This window comes from Mya arenaria, chromosome 5 (genome assembly GCF_026914265.1).
Source record: "Mya arenaria isolate MELC-2E11 chromosome 5, ASM2691426v1".
NCBI classification, from domain to species: Eukaryota; Metazoa; Mollusca; class Bivalvia; order Myida; family Myidae; genus Mya; species Mya arenaria.
Window position 1 is genome coordinate 80,658,491 of NC_069126.1, and position 24,017 is coordinate 80,682,507.

The 24,017-nt window shown below is 33.5% G+C and overlaps 1 protein-coding gene across 4 annotated transcripts in view; it reads right to left on the reverse strand.

Annotated features, from left to right (window-relative positions):
• Positions 1-3,886: 3,886 nt before the first annotated feature.
• LOC128234993 (serine/threonine-protein kinase DCLK1-like) overlaps positions 3,887-24,017 on the reverse strand; it is a 52,257-nt gene continuing 32,126 nt past the window's right edge. For 3 of the 4 annotated variants that reach the window (XM_052949663.1, XM_052949661.1, XM_052949662.1), the window contains exons 4-8: positions 15,697-17,450; positions 11,900-12,046; positions 10,907-11,039; positions 9,720-9,887; positions 3,887-9,011 (exon numbers count right to left, since the gene is read on the reverse strand). In XM_052949663.1, coding sequence (XP_052805623.1) covers positions 8,782-9,011; positions 9,720-9,887; positions 10,907-11,039; positions 11,900-12,046; positions 15,697-17,450 — 2,432 coding nt within the window. In that variant the 3' untranslated portion in view covers positions 3,887-8,781. Of the gene's footprint in view, positions 9,012-9,719; positions 9,888-10,906; positions 11,040-11,899; positions 12,047-15,696; positions 17,451-17,778; positions 17,915-24,017 lie in introns of those variants that run through there. The other variant, XM_052949664.1, reaches the window with a different exon arrangement.

The window sequence follows — 24,017 nt, forward strand, 5'->3', positions numbered from 1 at the left end:
AAGGGAAGATAGTAGAGGGGAGAAGGGAAGACAGAAGAGAAGACAGTAAGGGAAAGAAGGAAATAGTTTACAGGCTGGAAAAGAAAGATAGAAGATGGGAAAAGTGAAGATGAGAGAGGGGAAGAATAGAGGACAGAAGATGACATAATAGGGAAGAAGGATTATGGAGTGAAGAGAGGATGATAGAAGAGGAAATAAGGGTAGAATGAAGAAAATATTGAAATGGATAGATAGGATAAGACGGAGAACAGAACAAAAAAGGGTTAAGATGAAGAAAAGGGAGAGAAATACGAGAAAAATAGTGATGAGTATGGGTGAGAGAGAGGAAACGATTAGAGAAAGTCGATTGGATAGTTCTCGTAACATACGCGACCACATACGCATGTACGATGCTGACTCTGAGAGTCAGTGGAAAGACAGAAGAGAAGACAGATCTCGTACCATGCACGACCACACGTACGAGTGGTTGCTCTTAGAGCCGGGTCGAGAACCAGCATCGCTAGTTCTCGTACAAATTTGTCCAAGATTAGAAACCTTGGAAGATTGATTCATGTTATGAAATTTTAAGGTTTATATGGCAGATCTCTATATCTCTTTCCGTGGAAATGTTAGTTGTATAAATGTTCGCATTGATTCACAGAAAACCCAACAAGCTATAATATCATATTTTAAGAACTTCATACTGGATCAATATTTCATCCAAATAGAGGTTTTTGTCCTTTTTTGGAGATTTACTAAAAAATTTATGCCTTCCGGTTTTGTTTTCTTCAGTCTATTTATACGATTAATAAACTATTCTATAAATAAATGAATTGTTATAATAACAATGCGTTACCGTAGCGCCTTTGGACATTACAATAAAAGGTGCGAAAAAATAGCAATGAATGAAAACAAGTTTGAAAATTAAGTGGCATATCGGTATTACATGTAAAACTGATGTTTTCTATTACAAATTTAGGTATTATGAATAATGTTTTTAAATATTATGAGACTAATGTTGATAAACTAAAAATGTTTATTTGACAGTCAGATTTATACTAAATTGTGTACCATTGTATATGCTTTTAACATCGTATAAAGATGTTGGTTTGTAAATAATTAGCCACTTGGGGTGTAAAAAAAGTTAAATACAATGAAGAAGATAAAATAAAAACCTCTTAAACTTGACTGAGATACTAAAACATATTTTTTCTTCGCTCCAGGACTGAAAAATAAGCATTTTATTGATAGGGGGCCCTCAGATGAATGTCATAAATTATTGACCGCAAAATGAAAAAAAAACAACACACATGTACATTATACATATGCAATGCTTGAATATAGGTAAAGAAAATAAAAAAATGCCATTGAATTGCATGTTAAGTATGTCTCAAGCACTAACAAGTTAATCGGGGGAGGGTAAGATGGGACACGGACGATGTTGCAAAGGTAGCAGATCTAGCAGTAGGGGTTCTTGGGCATGCACACTGCCGACTGCCTATTGGTGGACGATATGCATTTACTTCATGGAGCTTATGGTTCTGGAAACACAACGTTCAACAGTTGGCGACCGTGTCATCACGGGAAACATTTTGTTACCTGAACAAGACAAATCAGTTATCAACATTGTTTCAGTCTTTCCAGTCCTTTCGACTCTTTCTGTGAAATTGCTTCATTACACGTGTATAGATGATGATCTTACCCGGGCTTGGCTGGACCGAAATTAAAAGTAAAAGTGCGAGGTGGTAGTCGCGAATATTGCCCTGTCGTTTTTACTATATGTTCTATGGAAGTGGGATATCATAACATCTGTTATCAATGATGAAACGGAGATGTACCTTGATGTCCCTCTCGCACTTATATACGCAATGAAAGGTACATAACCTGATGAAATCATATTAACTTTAAAACTCAAACTTGTGATTTTTACATAATATAGACACAAAAAGACTTCGCAATAGAAGGAAATAATTTGAAATGTCAACCTGACATCAAAATATCTAATGAAAAGTAAATACATAGAACAATTTAAGAATTACCTTAATTTCTAAAACACATCAATGCATTTCATAGTGCCTTTTAAGTATATCTTAGCACGGACCTATAAACCATCCGTGATCTTAGTAGTTCTAAAAACTTGGTCCTTAGTAGCTTACTAGTTCAGTTTGAATGCCTTCTTACTACGTCTGCCTACATGGAATCAAACAGAGACGTAAAGTTGAAGGGAGGCAGTCCGTTTGAATGCCTTCTTACTACGTCTGCCTACATGGAATCAAACAGAGACGTAAAGTTGAAGGAAGACAGTCCGTTTGAATGCCTTCTGACTACGCCTGCCTACATGGAATCAAACAGAGACGTAAACTTGAATGGAGACAGTCCGTTTGAATGCCTTCTGACTACGCCTGCCTACAGTCTTCCTACATGGAATCAAACAGAGACGTAAACTTGAAGGGAGACAGTCCGTTTGAATGCCTTCTGACTACGCCTGCCTACATGGAATCAAACAGAGACGTAAAGTTGAAGGGAGACAGTCCGTTTGAATGCCTTCTTACTACGTCTGCCTACATGAACTCAAACAGAGACGTAAAGTTGAAGGGAGACAGTCCGTTTGAATGCCTTCTTACTACGTCTGCCTACATGAACTCAAACAGAGACGTTAACTTGAATGGAAACAGTCCATTTGAATGCCTGCCATGTACGCACGTCTACATGATAGGAACTTAAGCGAGATGTCTATAAATTCATAATTAGGAGGTGCTCTTTTTATTTACTCGTAGGTACACAAGTCTAGCATCGATTAGGAGTTTTAGACTGAATGTGCCGGCACGACTTCTTAAAATACCGTACGACTTCGTGTTGGCACGACTTCTCTTGTATTCCTTGCACAGTCACCCAAATTCGACTTATAAATTGAACAAGCCCGAATCTGTATACATGTGCTTAGTATGGAATCAGCAAATAAGTTGAATTTATATCCCCCGCCTGATAAGGCAAAGTAGATGGAATGGAGATCACGTATTCGTGAAATATTCTTAACGAAACATATAATACGGCTGCAAAGTGATGGACTCTTATGAACGATAGACATGATATATGAGCTTTGTTTGCATTTGTTTGAATTTATAATGTAACATTAAGATTTGACTTTGTAACCTAGGGTTTGTCCCTGCCTTGCCCTATTTCACCAAGGCAAACATTCTGATAAAGTTTCATTAAAATTGGGCAATTATAAACATTACAAAAATATAGCATCTAGAGTATTCACAAGTTTGTTTCTAAGATTTGACCAAATGACCTCATAGCTGTCGACCCCATGTGACCTAGTTTCAAACTACTGATTTTATCGAGGCAAATGTTCTGATTAGTTTCATGAAGATTGGAACTGATATATTGCGTCTGTTTGTTCCCAATATTTCTATAAGAGTTGACCTAATTACCTAGTTTATGATCGACTTTTAGATTACATCAAGGAAACATTCTGAACAATCTGACATTTCAATACCAATAGATGGTTCTAGACATGATTTTTCACCTATTTGAACTATTGACCTAGTTTCTGATCTCTAGTTTCAAACTATTCGGTAATTTCATTAAGGAAAATATTCTGATTAAATCAGATTATAATTTGACCAAATATATTGGCTCTAGTATGTTTCCATAAGTTCTTTCTAAGGTTTGGTTTGGCAGGGAATAAAAAATGTCCTTTAAATAGAATTAAAACAATCCGGTCAGGAAAGCATTTTACGAGTGCAGGGTTTGCGCGGGCTGGTGCTTATTTGGGCCATGCATCCATTACTATCAAAGTTTCGCAACACTGAAATATGTCCTCTGTGTAAAATGATAAACAAAAATAAAACTATACATGACATTAAAACCTAAAAACTCTGGTCGAAACAAAACAAACACATTCTTTCATGAAATATGATTTTATTTCTGATTCTACGGCAACAATAACCGACAGCAACAGCAGCACAAGTTATGTGTAAGTACGATGGGTTTATAAATTCTACTGGGCATGAATGTATCTATATTTACAGTGATCACTAGAAGAAAAATAAAAGTCATCCTACTACAAGAACTCCTTAGGAGCATATACAAGCATTTATCGAGTTCTTGCATTAGGCTGGCAAAATATACCCAATATCAACTTCATAGGGGAGAAAAAAAATGTAATAAGATTAGCCAAAATAATTTTCAGGTAAACGGGCCCCAATTTCTTGAAATATCTGAAGTCCCTTATAGAATGTTTAAGTTAAGCTCAATACTTTTATTTTGGTATAATTTGTGTAATATTTACATTTTTAATAGACTTAAGTCTGAAAAGAAAATTTAATATAATATTGATTATTAATTTTTTTTATTTATCAAAATAGATTTAGTAAGAAATTTGCCTTGATGAAATAAACTACTTAAGCTAGTTACACTTTATAACTTTTGAGAAATTGGGGCCAGAAGCTTTAGTGTTTTTTTTTAATATTAAACCAAAAATATTTATTTTTTCCAAAAAAAAGAGAAGAAGAATAGGTTAATTACTTTATATGGAGGATGTGTTTCTTGACACACTCAGACATTCCTTAAACATTAATGCATAGTTTTATTCAATAAAAGTTATCCTGAGTAAATAATCTGACATACAATAATCTAAAAAAAAATCTTTTCTAAATTCATTTAAATTAATTAATTATGACTTCTACTTTAATATATTCTTGTATTTTTCAGGATCATTACCCTGTAATACATAAATACAATTAAATATGAAAAAAGTTTGTCCTTAAAAAACAATTCACCAACAATTTTGTTGTTTGTTTCCCATATTTGTTTCTTAAAAAAAAGAGGTTTAAATTTCATTCTTGATCTATAGAAGTCTTTCTATAGGCAAAGGTTGTCAATTCAATTTTTTATAAAATTGATGTATATGTCAAAATAAATTCGCAATTTATATTCTAATTAAGTGCAATTGCAGTAGAATTTGAAAAATATATATAATGCATTAAGCAAATATTGGGCATAAAACTTAACAATTATTAAAAAATATACATAATTATTATTATCACTATTATTATATATGAAATATCACAGATACTTTTCACACATATAAATCACATTTGCCGAAACAATCAACAACAGCAAAACATATCACAATCATCAGTTAAAACATAAACACAATTTTCATTTCATCTTTACTGATATTCTCGAAAAAAAAAATGTATTTAAGGCCACTATTAAAAAAAAAATCTGTTTACAGTAACCATACCCACAACCTTGGGAGGTGGAAGGAAGGAAAGTAGGGATTTTTTTTATAATACTTTACTTCCAGCAGTATGCAGCTTTTGGCTACAAATACAAATTGACAATGCAGATATCCAAGATTTTCTTTGATTCGGACTGATTTTATTGATTGGGTCGGGTAACTTCAACCTAACATATTTTTAAAGATGGCCTGACGGAGAAAATTTGTGAGACTGGGGTTCCTTCTTCATCTCATGAAAACAATGATTGCATAGTTTTCAATGTAAGATGGACAATGTCCATGATTATTATTGCATCACATTTTTGAGGCCCTGAACTTGTATTCAATATTGGTCTTAATTGGATCTAAGAACGATGTAGCTAATCGGATTACTTGTTATCAATAACTGATATTTTAATCAGTGATGCATGAAATATAGCTAATCCATAAGACTGTCCTGGCCCCATATACAATATAATCCTTATCCTAAGACAAGCCTCAATGATCACATTCAGTCTATTGGTCAACTATTTTTACTGTCCAATCAAAGCACTTGAATTCTGAGCTTTACTTTAAGTTCAATGTTAGTTTGATATTAAATAACACCCCTGGTCCTTGTAACTACATTGCTGATTGAAATATGGAGTAAGTAATGCAATACATTCTCTTTGTAACAATACAATGTTTACAATTCTAAAAATACTGAAATTATCTGATAAACTGTGTATTTGAATTACTTCCCTTTCAAAAACTATGACCATTTGTAAACCATAATTCATGCAAGGAGAAAATTATACTTAATAATAAAATAATATATTTCATTTAATTCTGATAAATATATCAGTAACACATTTAATCTTCAAAACAATTTTCAAAAATATATCACTATAACAAATGTATAAAATAAATAGATACAAAAAACTTTTAACAAAAATAAAAAGATAAAATATCTTTCACTTGGACGGAATGTAATTGAATGATAAATCATTTGTAGAAAAATCGTTATATTAAACACATTTGCAATTTGTTTCAATAATAGTTAACATAAAGATTAGCTAATTATATGAGAAAATAATAAAATAATGTACATAATAATACATTCACAGTCTTAACATGTTGTTTTTAGGCTTGCATCTTGCAACCATGAAAGCAATTCTTAAAATATAGTACATAATTTGTCATGAAGATATAACATAGCATAAATAAAGTATTATATACACATTATTGTAGAAGAAAGGTCATTTATTACGGAAGCGTATATGGTATATACTGATAAGGATATCATGTTGTCTTGTAGACTTGATTTATGTTGTCATGATTAACTATAACACAACATTTGGTCAAAATTGTGTCAACTTGCTCACTTACCAACTGGATAAGTTGGTACAAGTTTGATTGACAAATCAATATAACTGTGTTACATAAAAAAAGCAGTCGACATAGAATGTTCAATCGATAAAAAATAAGTTGCCAAATCCACTTAATAAGCTGACAAGTCGGCTTAATTTTGACAATTCTCATGTTATCACCATCAAGTAATATAAAACAAGAGGGTAAGACCACATGACCATATTATCAGTATATACAGAATATGCTTCCATACATTCATAGTCACACTTTGAACAAATACTCGAACAATCTGTAACTCCTCTTCGTGAGCAAAAACTAATCAATGACATGATAGTGCTATGAAATTTCATAAACTAAAAACATCCATTTTTACTGGATTCTATATATGTGTCAATAATTTTACTAGATTCCAATTTGTGTCCATTCTTTTTTCGTGAAATCATTTATTACAACATAACCATTTTTCAATCTTGTATGCACAATATAACATAACCAAATTTGAATGAATAACGAGATATTCTGTTGTTGTTTTTTGAAAACAGGTTAAAACAGTATGTAAAACACTTGATAATTTAAAATGACCTTTTTTTCATTTAAGCATATAAATGATATAACTATACACAGATCTATAATGTTATTTATAAGATATTTGCCTGTAACTGAATACTGAATATATATTAACGAATCTTTAAAACAGACTACGCAAAACACTTCAGAATGTTTTAAACCAGTCCTTATGGCAAAATGCAAAAATTTACCAGAATAAATACTAATTTGAGATTTTCTTTGTGGACGGACGATATTCATAATGTCTGTCTCTAAACAAATTGCAAAAAAATAAATCAAAGTGGTATAATTTGAAAAGTTATGTTCATGTCATGAAAAACCTAAAACATAAAGAGGTTGCACAACATTACTTATACATCAACTTGTACGCATAACTACATGTACAGGTAAAATTTACGGATAAGTTAAAACTTGTTCGCAAAATCTCGCTTTAAACTACCTGTAGGCTCGCTTATATCAGATAAATCACTTCCCTCATGCTATTTACCATGTAATTAAAAACTTGTAAAATGTACACAACCTTTGATGACGTTGAGCACAAAAAGTAGTCCACATGTGCATGTACCTGGATGATGTAGTGCACAAAAAGTAGTCCACATGTACATGTACCTGGATGATGTAAAGCAGAAAAAGTAGTCCACATGTACATGTACGTGGATGATGTAGTGCATAAAAAGTAGTCCACTGGTACATTAACAATTACAAGTAGTGTTTGGAAACCTCTTTAATTACTTTACAAAATATTTGAATACTTGTATGAGTATCAATGATGTTCAAGGTAAAGCATATTATAAAAATCAACAAATCCTTCATTTCATTATCAATTAATAGAGAACATGATTTTGTGAATTATTTCATCAATGAAAATTAATCATGATTATTTGACTAAATAGTAACATTGCCGTAAATATGAAGTAAATTTATGTCTGTCATCATAATCAACAATGGAATTATCTAATATGCGATAAAAACATCCAAAATGTCAATTGATTGAAAACAAGGTTGATTTGAACATCTGCATGAAATGACTTATCTTAAATTCTCTCCCTTTTATTGTTTCAACAAAAACCACACAAACCAAAAACCTGAGACTCCTAGTTTGACATTAAAATATTTTGACATTTTAATCCTTTTTTCGGTTTAAAACTTCAAATTTCCATTCTTGCTTTAAAATGTTAAATACAGTTTGCTACTAGATAGTTTCAATTGTAATCAGAAACATGTATGGAAACCTGAATTGGCACTGGCTTTGTATGCACTATATTTCTTTTTTCTTTTTTTGAACTTGACTTGAACTATATGCACTAGTCAGAGTTACATATACCATTACTGACATTGTAATATTAAGCAAATTACATGAGCAGTTAACAGTTATTTCCCTTGTTAATCAAAATCCATGAACTTTTGTTATGTTTTTAAGTTTAACTATCGGCTTAATCCGACTTTCAACAATAAAATCAGCAATCCTATTCAAAAATCATATCTACACATACAAGGTAAACTAAACTTGTACTCAAATATCTGAGCTGAATACACCACAGAGCTACCCTATTTATAACTTTGTCAGCAGTTAGCAATTCAATTATTCATACAACAGTATGTCCATCTATACAAATATAAGCACTTCCGGAAATGTCTAAATTCGTCGATCAACATCATCCAGTCAGAGCACGCTTCTCTTTCATCTTCTGATAGGACTCACGATTCAAAGCAGCCTGGGTTTCAAATTCCTTCCGTGAGACTTTACGAAGCTCGTCTATTCTCGATGCATCCATACTCGACACATCACCGCCACATAGAATCCAGGGGTGGCATAGAACGTCGATCGCCGTGTAGCGACGCTTCTTCTCTACTACCAGTAGATGCTCAATCAGATCTTTAGCACCTGAAAAAATAGATATAAAAATAGTTCATACATGTACTTTAGAAGTTGAGTAAATAGTATAACATACATTCTACAATGGAACCCAGTTGACTCAAGCTCCCAGGGATTGACAAAAATACATCGAACCTCGAAAAATTTGAGCTAAGCAGGAATGCTTTCCTTTAGCATAAAGAAATCTGTCGTTTACATCCAGTACGAGCCAACGAGGAATTTAAGCCAAGCGACTTCGAGTTAACAGGGTTCGTCTGTATCTTAACTTCCTCAGAATGTCTGCTTTAAACACCTCAGAATGCAAGTGGATATCAAAACTTTCAGTTGATCAAGGATAAATTAACAAAAAATAGCTGTCAGAGTTAATAGACCATGCTGACACAGAATGTGAGTTGCCATTTGTAACGCATGTTTTAAATTTTATGTGAATAACTTGAATGCCTATTTTAAAGGCTAAAGTTAAAAGTATTTCCATATCAACTGTATTAAATTCACAAAAAAAGACAATAACAACACAGTCATTACCTTTTTAGTCAATAAAAAAATCAGAAGCATTACATTGCCAATTTCAGACATCATATCGAGATGAGTGTAAGATTTGAATTGCGCCTTTCTAGATTTACTAATCCATCCCGTAAACACATGATGGATATCATTATCTGATTTTTACATTACAAGAATAAACCATTCTTGATCTTCCTTCCAACCAAAGCTTACTAGATGAGATATTGTCCCAGTATGGGCTAAGAAACTCGTATTCTCCCGCCTTGATGAACTCGAACAGTTCCGTCTGGTTTCTGTCGGGACTTCGGAACGGGGGAAACCCGCAGAGTAGGATGTAGGTTATCACGCCCACTGCCCACATGTCAACTTCGAGACCATATCCTGAAAATAATCATATTGAATGTAAACTGACCATATCCTGAACACAAAATTATATTGGAAATAGGCTTCAGTTCGGCGCAAAAAATAACAAGTTTGTTTCCTGTTTCAGTCATATTTTTTCTCGAGAGTCATCTGCTACGAACATTTATATGCTTAAGAACATCTATACAATCAGTATTAGCATCACTTATATGATTGTCTAAAGCCTAAACAGTTCAGTTTTAACTTTTAAAAGAAAAACATTTAAACAAATGATTTTTTTAAAAATTACGCCTTAAACAACATGAGACTTGTTCAGTTTTGTTTCTGCAAGTATGCCAATTAAGAGGAAACTCAAATGATAAATGTTATGAACCAAGCAATGTTTTGCCCCTGCTGGGGGTGTAGGGCATGCAGGGGGAGGGGGGGGAAGGGGGCTATTGATAGTAGATGATTCCCTAAGGGCAAGATTTTGACACATATTATGAGACTCCCATCCAGGGAATAGCAATTGCCAGATTATATATTTATAACTGTCTGACCACTTTGCAATTTGTCTTAATCCCCTGGCCCCAATTTCTCGAAACTTCTTAAGCTTAACAGGCTTAAGTCGTTTATTTCAACTGGCCAAAATACATACTAAAAATGGATTTTGATAAATAAAAATGATTTCTTCTCATTAGCATACAGATTTTTCTTATAAAATTTCTAAAAACTCTTAAAGTAGTAAATATAACGCATTTTATAAAACAACAAAAATAGTGAGTTTAGCTTAATCCTGTTATAAGGGACTTAAGAAGTTTCGAGAAATTGGGGCCAGGTGTTGAGCATTTGTTGGTGACCGTGTCAAACAGGTCACCACCCTAGAAAGTGGCAAGTCAAATAGGCTCCAATACATTGAAACAACTTTAACAATTATCTACAACTTATTCACTGCCTTTTCATTCAGAGTCTGGTCACTGGTTAGACACAGTGGTTATTTCCCTTTGTCAAGAGAAAGCATTGGGCTTGTAAATGGATTTGGTATTACTTAGCCATACCTATTTCTGAGAGGATTTCTGGAGCCACGTAAGTGGGGGTACCACACACGGTGTATATTGACTCCTTCACGTCCATAGCCAGGCCAAAATCGGCAAGCTTCAGGGATATCGTCATGTCCTTGTTACGATGCACCTGAAAAGCAGATGAAGTATTTGTTTATTGATCAAGTAGAACTGACAAATAAAATCTGTCTCGGAATTTCTATAATAATTATTGCTCATTAAGATTTACAAGCTGTGGCTTTAACAAAATGTCATGATCACTTCTATACAACTTAAGTTTTCCTTCAGAAAAAAACAGCTAAAGGGATAAGATTGACAAATCTTTGAACCTCAAATGTACATTTTATCCATGAAACATTTGATTTGATGGTTAACAGGCATGATAAATAATTTTTAAGCAAAACATCATTGTCCGGTTAGAGCATTGGTTAGGGCACTCACTTCTAACCAAGGTGAGCCTGGTTTGATTCCCGGCCTTGGCCTATGTGAGTTTGGTTGATGGTCACTGAGCCAGACAAGTGGGTTTTCACTAGGTACTCTGGTTTTCCCCACAACACAAGACACCACTATCAGGCAATATTGTGTTGTGCAAACCAGCTCTGATTTAACATTAGCTAATGTATACTTCCTTAATGATCATTATAATATAAATATTGTTTAAAAAGCACCAAATCATCACTAATATTTCTTTATCTGTACACAAGTCATAAGCTTTTGTTTTGATCATTAAAGGCAAATGTGTTAAACATAACCCTTTTTCAAAGAGAAATTTTTTGACCCCAAAAAGAAGATTAAACAGTCCCTGTGACTCAATTAGATTGTACAGCAGCATTGGGAGGTTTAATGCGCATTGCATTCTGGCTTGGCCTCTATAATAGGTCAAGGTCACACTTACAATTCAAATGGCTATCACTCCGACATGGCCAAATGGGGGGCATTTGTTATGTTTCTGTGACAGCTCTTGTTTCAAATTAAATCTACGTATCTTACCAACAAGTTTTCTGGTTTCAAGTCCCTATGTACGATGATGCGGGAGTGCAGGTAGAACAGAGCGCTGCAGAGATCTTTCACCATATGGGCTGCATCCACCTCTCCGAACTTGACGCTCTGGGTGATTGCGTCAAACAAGTCACCACCCTAGAGATTAGAGAGTAAAATCTGTTTAAATACATCAAAACCGGAAGTAAAGGTAAATAACAGGTGATAAAATGTACTCAAGAGTTCATTTTTTTATGCTGTTGTACAAAACTCGCTCCATTTCCATGAACAATTTCAAGTCCTTTGCTGATCGAGTTCAGTATTTTTGCTTTGCAATAAATTGTGTAATTTTCTTGTATTGAAGGGTCTCGAGACTTTTAAAGGAGATTATCTTGATGACGCGGTCTAAATAAAATATTTTTTATTACATTAAATCAAGATTAAGTGAGTACTCTTTTGAAATGAAATAAGGTCCTTTAATCTTAAAACACTTAAGGTTTTTCTTGAAAATTTCATTAAATCAAGATTAAGTAAGTAATCTTCATAAATGAAATAAGCTCTTTAAGCTTGTAACACTTAAGATACGTCTTGAAATTGGGACCATGTACACTAAACTAAAGCGATGACAATTATCTTACTTCTCATAAGGGGGTAGAAAATCTCATGGGTTTAAAAAGAAATATAAAAGTCCAATATCAAACTTTTTTTTCTAAGACATATGCACCAAAACATTTGGCTCGTAAATCTGATCAAACCTCATAATTAAATCACAGGTTTTTCAGCTGCAGTCTTTTATAAAAAAAAGAAATTTTGAGCAAAGAATTTTACAGAAACACCTATGTACAAATCTTGAGAAGGTCTTCCTTAATGTTTAAATAATTATGTGACACTGTCAGTGAAAAAGGTCCTTTATTGAGGAAGTCAATAAGAAACTATAGTATTCCACTAATATGATGCCTCGCTTGCTAGGAGCTCCAATAAGCTTTTCTAGTAAAGGCTACCGTGACCTTGACCTTTGACTGATTGACCTCAAAATACATAGGGGTCCTTTACTAACCATGCCCAATATGCATACCAAGTTTGAAGACTCTACCAAGTTGCTCCAATGATATTGATCGAAAATGATAGCACATGTTATTTGTGTAAGGGTGATCATGACAATGACATTCAACAGTTATTGATTGGAAATATGAGCGATGTGCATACCAAGTTTGAACACTCTACACCAATTATTGATTAGAAAGGAAGGTGTGACGACACAGACAGCAGCAGCAGATAAAGTCATCCCTTTGTGTCTGCTATACTTTGCAGGCAGCATAAAAAGTAAACATTCCACATGAAAGCAGTGAAAAGAAACTGATCATGAAGATTTAAAATTGAGTAAACGATTATTGTCAAAAGAATTTTAAAATATCAAATTTAGGCATAGAATTTGCCAAAAAATAAAATGTCATTTGTATCATCTTCGTTGACAATGTCACATAATTATGATCTCAATGTAAACTTTGCTCAAGGCTATCAATGTTTAAAGATCGGTTTGAGACAATCTTTCGTTCCTTATTCGTTGTACAAAGTGCTCACCCAGCTGACAACAAACCCTTCTGTTTTCTGACACTGTGCCAAAACAATGATTTTTTTAAACAGAACAAATATTTGACGTGTAAACCGATATTATTCATCTAAATAAATAAAAAAGCATTGATAGTCAACAAACGATATTTGTTATTAAGTAAAAATGTAGCAAAATGTTTTCTCAATCTGTAAAAAAAGAAATTCAAGGAGAATTTAATTTGTGAAATAGATTTATGATTTTTATTTCTTGTACTTAAGTTGCAGTTATTACATTCTTTTTTTATATTAATACTGACAAAAACTGATAGCTTTAACAGAATAAACTATAAGTTGGCACAAACATTTAATACTGGGTTTGTTTCATCAAAAATTCTAAGAGCGATCTTGTACCTAGACAAGGTTTTTGTTTCAACACTGGAGCATAAAGTATACTGTCTTATAGGGTGACAGTGGTCTTTTGACAGAGTGGAAGTGGACTCATGGTATATATGTCCTCCCCTCTCCCAGTAACCCAAGCAGTTGTGGTGTTCGATCCCCACCAACTGTAATTATTCATGGCCTCAAAAAAGGGACACCAGTACTGGTTTTTACTCAGGAAACGAACTCGAGAGTGATTCTATATTTAGCTATATCAGCTTTCGTCACAATTATTTGCTAAAATAAATTTGTATAAACTTAAAAGTACTGCTAAAAATTGTTCGTGGGTACATAATTGTTGCTTGGAATTGGGATGAAATGGTCCTATGGTGTTCTTTATGAGGGGTCATAAAATAGTTCCCATGATGAGGCAAAAAAAAATAATGGTTTGGTAAGGGTTACATCCTTTTCAAAAACAGGTAGGGCAGGTAGTTTTCTGGGGTTTTTTTTATTAGGCATTACAAAAGAAGTTGACATCATTGTCATCGTCAGGACATGATCTTATAGTAATCTCTAGTATAAAGAACACATATTGTTTTTTAACAACATATTATTAAAACAGTAAGGACTTGGCGCTTGTTTCTAGACCTAGAGTGGCCTATTCCGGTTATGTGGAAAATACTAGAAGATATTTCAGAAAATTAGACCCAGATTTGTACACGTGCCTTCTTGCCCTTAGGCCTAAGGCTACATGCACCACTCTAACCTGCCACAGGAAGACCTAAAAATACCATTAATAAGACCATCTCACACTACCTTCATTAGGATATATATAGAACTGATGGTAATTTGTCTTTTAGTATTAAACTCTGTCTTAAAGGTCAACTTTCACTCATAATGAAACAATAATTTCTTCCTTATCTAAACAATTTAAATCTATCCTTTCACATTGTTTTTTCACAGATAGATCTCAAGATTTCATTAATAAACTGGAAAAAAAAATCATGAGATTAATAATGATGATAAGCGACCTTACATGGCTGATAAAATTACAAAATGGCACAATTGTTCACCTATATATCCTGTAAAACAAAATTGTTTTCAGAGATTTAGAAAATCTCCTGCGATAAAAATTCAATTTAATTGTCAAAAACAAAATATTAAATTGGAAATTAAGTAACATTATTGACTTTTTCATCATTTTAATCATATTTAAACTCTCAATGTCTCGTCCATTACTTATAAATTGGATCAAGGTAAATAGTCCAAAGCAATTTTTCAAGTTTAAACCAACAACAAGTTTAGGTTGAAAGAATGTTCAAGAAAGGATAAGGGTTCAAGGCACTTTAAGTTCATGTCCATTGCTGTTTAAATTCTGAATGAGAATTTTAACTTTCATTAAAATTTATAACACAGAACTGGTAATAAATGTCATCTACCTCATATATTTAAACAGTCATCGAAATTAAGACTTTTGGATGAAAAAGCCCAAATTTTCATACTATCGCCTGGCATTAAATTTTTGAACATTCAAAATTCATTCTTTGGCCTTACCAGACCTAAATTTTGATGAGGGTGGGGTGGGGAGGGGGCAGGCAACTAGTATGGTTTTGTTTGTCTAAATCCATTTCAAAACTCTTAAAATTCTTTAAATTCTGCATCATAACATCAGCTTTCTTTCCCTGTTTGAAATATCCTAATGTAAATTCATAATTGCAGGCATTTTGTCGCTATTTTCACAATTCTAAGGGCCCTGGCCTCATTCACAAAAATTGGAAAGAACACAGACCTGAGAGCTAAAAAAAGTGAGTTGGGTAAGGTCAGACAAACTTATTATAAATTATGACATTAAACAGTTGGATTGAAGTAAAAAATCTTGCCTTAACAAGCTCCATAACCAGATAAATCTTGTCCACTGTCTCATATTCTTCATACAATTTCACAATGTTAGGATGATTACAATCCTTCATTATTTCAATTTCATTTTCCACCATGTGTTCCTTTCCCTTGAGTTTAGATTTATCAATCACTTTCATAGCATATTCTACACCAGTAGCCTTCATCTTTGACATTCGAACAATGGCAAAATTGCCATCACCTAAAGTCCGTCCTAAATCATATTTGGATGTCACATGTTCATCACTACTTATTTGTCTTTCTAACTTAGTTTTTCTTATAATCCTATTTTTACTAGTCTTTTTCTTCCTCCTCTCTGCCTCTTTATTGTCTCTTTCCTTATTGTCAACTTTATTCTTATCCGCTTTCTCATCTACATCTTTCTCATTTTCCGTATCTTTAGCTTTCTCTTCCTTTTCACCGTGTCCCTTCTCCTTTTCTTTCTCCTTATGATCCTTTTCCTTTTCATGCTTTTCACCATGATGTTTATCACTATGATGTTTTTCAGGATGAGCTTTATCTTTATCGTGTTTCTCTTTTTCCTTTTCTTTCATCTCTTTCTCCTTTGCTTCTTTATCCTTCTGTTCCCTTTCTCTGTCCCTAGCAGCTCTCTTTTCAGCTTTTTCTTTCTCCCTCTCCTGTCTGTCCTTCTCGGCTGCTGCTTGTCTTTCTCTAGCAGCTGCTTCCGCTTGGTCTCTGTCATGTTTGTCTTTTTCTCTTCTCTGTCTTTCTTCATCTCTTCTTTGCTTGTCCTCATCTTCCTGTCTCTTCCTTTCCTCATCTCTCTTTCTCCTCATTTCTTCCCTCTCTTTTTCCTTTTGTTCTTTCATCTTCTTAAAAGGATCATCTCCTCTACCTTCCTTTGGAACTTGTCGACGTTTTCTGTTTTCTTCTTCCTGAGCTCTTCTTTCTGTATCAACCATCTTCATTCTCTGTTTTTTTACTCTGTCCTTCTCCTCCTGTGCCGCTTTCTCTTTCTCTCTATCTAATCTCATTGCAACTTCCAAGTCTCTTGGATACTCATTCCTACGTTTCCCCTTCTCTGTCGGTCGTCCTTTGTACAGAACATATTCTGAGTCGGCATCTCTATTGCTTCCATCACTTCCTTCCCCGAAACCACTATCACGTTTATCCGCATCATGGTCTTTTATTGGTTCTTTCACTTGTGCTAGCCTTTTCCGTTTTTGTCTTTCAAAGTCTTTCATAATGTTCTTTGCATACGGACTGTCTGGGTAGACCTCCTCTATAATGTCATGAACATCATGTTCTGTGAGTGGCTCATTTCCGACACCAATAAAAATATCATCATCTCTGAAAAAGTCTGCAACACCTTGCACCTCCCTTCCTCGAACAGTGAACAACTTTCGCACTTTATTTGTTTTCCATTTAGGACCGAACGCTTCAGAAATATCACCCATAAGTTGTTCAAAGGACTGAACACTCCTACGGTTTAGTAAAATCTTAACATTGTTTCTAGGTTTGGCCCCATTGCGAACTATTGTTATCACTTTGGGTTTCAACGGAACCTGAGCTTCACCCCCATGGGCCAAGTAGCTGTTTCGACTTGCGGGCCCAAACGCACCCGGAAATCGCCTGTGATGGGTGGAGGTCTCGATGCCACCTTTACCCTGCAAGTACCGCCCCGGTTGAAATGCATTCCCATACATGCGGGGTCTGGTATTGAGACCCTGCGTGTAGTTTTGATCTGGGTCATATTGGTCATGCTGGTGGGCTCGTGCTGAAATAATACAATAAAAAATGTAAATGTTCACAATGTGAGACACGTTAATGAAAAAGTTACACCGAATAATGAATAGTTGTAATACAAAATTTATACAGTTCAAGTGCTTCAAACTAAACAAGATCTAAGTAATTTCCAGATAATTTATTTACATTTATAGCTGAAATAATTTTGATTTACAATATATGCGCACTGTGGTCAAACAGCAGAAAATATGCTTTATTTATAAGTTCTGTTCTATTATAATCAAACACCATTAGCATTTGTTAGTTTTGTTAGTGTTGGTTTCTTTACAAACATGAAGATATGATTACAAAGCTGTTACCAGGGTAATATTGTGCAACTTGAAACATAATTCCGTGCTTTAACAGTTGATGCAAATATCTGAATCCAAATCACAAACTATTGTTTATTCCTTATAATTCAACATATTTGTTTCTTAAACCATGTTTTCAGGTTGCTAATTAATTAACTAATACACAACATCAGGAAAAGACAAATAAATTTAAATGATCAAAATCTGGCGCAGTGTCAAATGCCTTTCAAAGATCAATAAATGGGAAAAACAAAACCCTATTTCAGGATCAGAATGTATGCAAAACAATATAAAAGCTGCAAACAATTAACAATTAATGATTTTATAACAAAGGAATGGATGAGTTTTAGTACAATTTGATATAGGATCATGATTAAAAGGCGTGGTTTCGATGTCAATCCAAGATTGATGATGTCACATATTGAGTTTAATTTGAAACAATAGTATGATGTACAAATATACTTATATTGCACCAAATTACATCATGTCATATCACTGGGACATTGCATGATCTTTTGTTTTAAGTTTTGATGAGCTTAAATGGTATGATCATCCTATTTAACTGACACTATAACATTTTTTTTCTATTCTACACTGCAAGAACTTCCACATCCGGTGCTATTCTTCAAATCTTTAAAAAACAACACCACATTTAAGGTGTGTTTTAGTGTATTTCATCAAACATCTAAGTAACCAATGACATCATTTGGCATTGATCAATATCAATATAAATATCATAAAGGACATACTTAATCAACTATCCTGAGTCACCTCAGACATGCAAAACTGTCCTACATGTTCATTCCATGATCAATAGGATTGACAAAATTGTCTACATCAGGCTCAACCAGTATGTTGGCAGATTTGCCTATATTTTAAAATGGAAAAAGTAACTAATACGTGGACACAACCCTCTTATGAATGGTCGGTGAGGATGAAATTTCAATTAATTAAACTTTATTGATAGAAATTGTAATTACTGCGATTGTTTGTTTAAAATATGTGTACACATGTATAACTATAGTGATAATGAGTTATTGCATTATGGTGACGAACTGCAGGAATACCTGAAGTAGGATATTTTAAAGCCTCAGGTTTCAAAAGTAGGTTTTATTTAAACTTAATATGATGAAATATACAACTAGGGCGGTATTAAATAACGAACTTATATTTAACTAAAATCTGAGTGTTTTGATTGGCCAATAGACTAAAATCGATTTACTACGATATGTCTAAGGATAAGGATAAGACTGGCCCAGAGGCGGTATTCTGAGCAAGTGTTTTGATTGGACTGTTAAAATAAGTGGCCAATAGACTGAATGGAATCAATAAGGCGTGTCTATAACGATAACAATTATATTGAATTATGGCCCCTGGGTAGATTTATATGTTTAAATCCGGAAATAATTTTTCAATGGTGTATGTGCATGTATATAAAATCTCTTAAAGCACAATAATGATTATATTAACCATTATGTCTACATAATGTTTAATCTTTGCTTTACCAATTTAGACATTTAAATTTGGCATAAGCTGGTCGCAGCCTCGCTGCTGATTCAATTGTTTAGTAAAGCAAAAATAAAATAAAACATATCATAGTGTTTGGCACGAATGTACTCTATACTAGCCAGATGGCTTATGGGAACCACTGAAGAACTTGGTGGAACCCACTTTTTAAAACATTGTAGTGTCAAAATGAAATTTTGGCGATCATTCTTGTCTGAAGTTTTAATAATAATAAAATCATAAATAGTCTGGAGATCTCATTGATGGAGACATAAGCGACAACACTAAGTACAAGCCAAATCTAGTATTTTACTTTTAGTAAAAGTTACCTACAATTAATGTAACGCCAGGCCCAACCACTGAACGGTGAGTTAAAAGCCATAACTATCCCATTATTTCAACACAAAACATTATATTCCAAATTTATATAAATATCTAATCCATTATCTCGTAAGAATTAAGATCCTAAGCTTCATTTCTGAACCGAAAACTGTTGCTCTCAAACTGTACAAATTAACACATGTTAAAGCGTGAACGAGATTTCATGTACATTATTGAACTGTCATGTACATCTTGATTATACTATGAACAAAGATTATTTTGTGCATCGAAAAAGGCCTTAATAATATTCTATATATTGTATAGCTCAGTTGGTGATATTCATTTTAGAATCAGAACAATCGCATGGTACGGTATCAATGTGTAACAGCGTAGTTTGTAACATGGCGGCTATTGTTTTATGGAGATCCCATATTATGGACAAAAGTTATCTATAATCTTGCTGATTAGTTTTGGATTGATTACTTTATGATGTGCAAAATATCTTTTTACTGCCTCGGTAAATCAATCCGAATGATCAGTTTATTTGTTTGTTTTATAATAAAAACACACATTCAGACAAGTAATTCACACTGGATTTTAAGTCATTAACACAAATCTATATCATAATTTATCATCCGGAGAATGTGCTCGATTTCAGTATGCGTTTTGAAGGCTAGTTTGAGGTAAACATAATATGTATATATGTATTATAAGTGAAAGATGAAGAGATCAAAATATAATTAATAAGACATAACAAAAATGTAAGTTTCCAGTTTCTGGATCTAACCTTTTTTTCACCTGACTTGCTTGAGGAGAAAACTGACAATTCAGGGTTATTGAAAAGTATTTAATTGTAACATGCAATTTCATTGGAGGAAGAGTTGTCTCCCCTGCCTCATGCATATTCATATAATCAAGATTTTGTCCGTCAATTTTCCCATGGTATATATGTAAGTGTAACAGAAGAAAGTTTGTGGTTGCCTACAATGATGGTTACCAACAATCCATAAAATTACTAAGATAAAGGGGAATAACTCGACAGATATTTTAATCAGATCTAATAACTATAGTTCTAAATGCTACATTTTTTTAATTCCACAAATATATAGGTCCTTATAGATGTACATGCCCTTAGACCAAATTGTAAGGGTCTTGACCAGCTGTGTATCTTCTCAAGTCAAGTCAAGTCAAGTCAAGTCAAGCCTCTCAGGCCACATTATTTATTTAAACAGCAAAATGAACAATGCATCTACACAAAATTGCTGAGTATACATATAGAGATCTCTGATGTTTGAATCCCTGCTGTGCCTTACATTTGCCAAAGCTGCAGATGTAAGAAAATCAGTAAATTGATGTATTCAATAGTTACGTGTAACAATTAATCTGTCGGTCAGCTGAGAGAGTTCTTTGCTTTTATCCGAATGCACCAGTCAATTGTAACCACGGCCCCCCCCCATGTCCTGTACACCAGGGATAGCCTGGGAAATGGACCGTGTTTTTACCTTCCAGGTGGCCCTGCAGTGCAGGGTGAAAGCAGTGGTTTTGTCTCAGCGCCAAAAATAGCGGGGAATGGGCCTTTAACCTAGTGCCCCTGGTGTGCGTGGCATTTGGCTGGGATTTTACCAGCAGTTCGTCCCTGTAGTGCGGGGATTCTGACCAGGCTTGGCTGGACCGAAATTCAAAGTCCCCGCTATTCCCTGGACCTGGGGGGGCCTTGGTTACAATTGATTGGTGCATAAATTTCTCATAAGTTTCTGCTTTAGACAATTCCAATTATTTCAAAAAGTGACATAACCTTCACAATGCATCTTTAAATAAATTTCAGACAAACATATAATAAAGAAACAAATCCAAAAATAAAAATATTTACCAAACTGTCGCAACGGTCGTGAAATTCCAGAGTCAACCCTTATAGCCATTTTTTAACAAACCGAAGAAAATAGTGATTTTTTTACGTCCAAAAGCTAACTATAATCCACATTAAACTAAGTACTCGATCCTAACTAAAAGAGATCCAGTGTACATATTTCATTACAATCCATAATGTACTGAATATTTTTATTTTACTGAATTCTAAAAACCAGCCTTTCGTTAGATAAAAGTTCACATGATTGCTAAATTTCAATAAAACTGAGACTGGGTACACAGACAATGCACTTCTGATAAGAGACCACAAATCACTGGAATGTCAATTTAGCTGTAAATCGGAGTATTGTCTGTGAAAAACAAGTAAGAACAATCACATTGAAATATTTATGAAGTCGGAATTAAATTCTCATCCCCGTGTGATTGTAAGAGGTATTATCTCATATATCTACGTAAATGAATTCCTTAGAGTACATTGGCCATTAGGCCAAGCTGATGTTTCATTCCGTGGATTTACTTAACCAACTTTTAAGTCTTCTTCTTTTTTTAAAGGGGCTGTACTCCGTATGATAAAATAGCAAAAAAAAAGAAAATTGTCAAAAACTGACATAAACTTGGCATCGATGTGTACAATGCATTGAAACTTACTAACTGAAGTACCACATAGTTTACAATTTATTTAAGTTTAGCAGTTATTTCGTATTTTTCCATTAAAAAAGATTACTGGGTATGTCTACCTAGTAGAATTAATTCCTTATGCGTGATTGGCTAGTCGGTGTTATCACGTGATATTACCGAGGTAGGTGTATAGCTTAATTATGTCACCCGATTGGAGTCATAGCTCAGTGTATACGACGCTGGACTGCACTTTTGGCGACACGGGTTTGAACCCGGTCTCCGACACAATTTTTTTTTTTACATTTTGGTACTTTTTTTACAATTATGATATCAAAGCGTGACACATTCTATTAGATAATTGTCCTGAGATTCGTTACAGAAAAAAACTTTTTTTGGTGCCAATCTGGTGTACAGTCCCTTTAAATCAAGCAACAACGGTTGAGGTCCTATTTATTTCAAAAATGTGCCGAAGAACGCTTCATTGGGAAGACATGTTATTTTTTGTCAATGGCAAACTTTCTAAAGACTAAAACAGGTATATTTAGGAGTATTTCCTTGCACTTAGTAGAGTTAATAATGTTATAAATTGTTCCGAAATATAAATATATCATTTATCACATAGGATAAAATGGTCTGGCCTTAATCCTGTTCCTGCTTTTAAACCAAAAGATTGTATTTTTATTATAAAAAAATGTTCACTCTCACTAATTTTCTTGGCCAAAGTTTGTAGGGGTTTTAAATCATTAAAATGGTGCAGCCATAGTTATTGAGTGGAAAATTTCACATTTAGGCAGAAGTCATTTTTATTTTGATGTTAATTTTTCGATTTCAATACTGTCAATTTTTTCCATTCCATGTATCCTATAAATATTATATCAACTTAAATCTTGCAAAAAAAATAATCTTGCAACCCAAAACTGAAAAACAAACTTGAGATATGAACTTGCAATACAAACTTGCTATACAAAATTTGCAATACAAACTTGCTATACAAAATTTGCAATACAAACTTGCTATACAAAATTTGCAATACAAACTTGCTATACAAAATTTGAAAATTTGCAATACAAACTTGCAATACAAGATGTTTGCCACTGCTTGACAGAAACGAAAATAGGACACCTTTAAGACCTAAGAGCACTTTTAAAGGTGCTCTATAATTGTTTCTGTAAAGCTAGCAAACAATTTGCTTCAGTTTCGCACCACCAAATCAAAGCACTTGATAATTCTTATCAGTTTTGATAATGTTGAAATTAATCAAACTTTAGCCAAGTCTAATAAAGCTGCACACTCACAGATTAATTGTTATGACAACTTTTTTTTATTTTTTGTCTTGGAATGAGCCAATTTTTTCCATAAATGTCTGGAAACTAGAAATATAAGACTCAGCTGACAAAAGAGCTGATCACAGTTTTCATATTTACATTCCAAACTGATTTTTCATGGCTTAAAAGCTTTACTTAAATGCTTTCAGAAAAATGAAAATTTCGGCAGACTTTTCCAAACATTTGACATTTGTTGAAGTCTATATTGTGAGTTATCTTATATTACTAAATTGGAGGCATTCAGATGCCAAAATCAGCTGATTCTGAGATTTTTTTGATTTTTTTTTTAAAAGTGAAAAACTGTCAATCAGTGAGAGTGCAGCTTTAACGAATGGCAATGGCATTTAAATAAAATGTCATCATAACTCTCAAATTCTAGTGTGAAGTCATTGATGTGGGTATACATTGGACAAAAACTTTAAGATAAAAAAAAAACAAATATTAGAAACCTTAAGATAAAAAACAAATAAGAAGAAGAAGGGGTGTTATAAACTTAGGTACAAACTTGTTAAAACACTCGAACACGAGTAATTTTAGTGCAATAATATTCACTTGAAAGCAATAAATTTCAAGATGCAGGCATAGCAAATATTGAAATATGGACTGATTTTT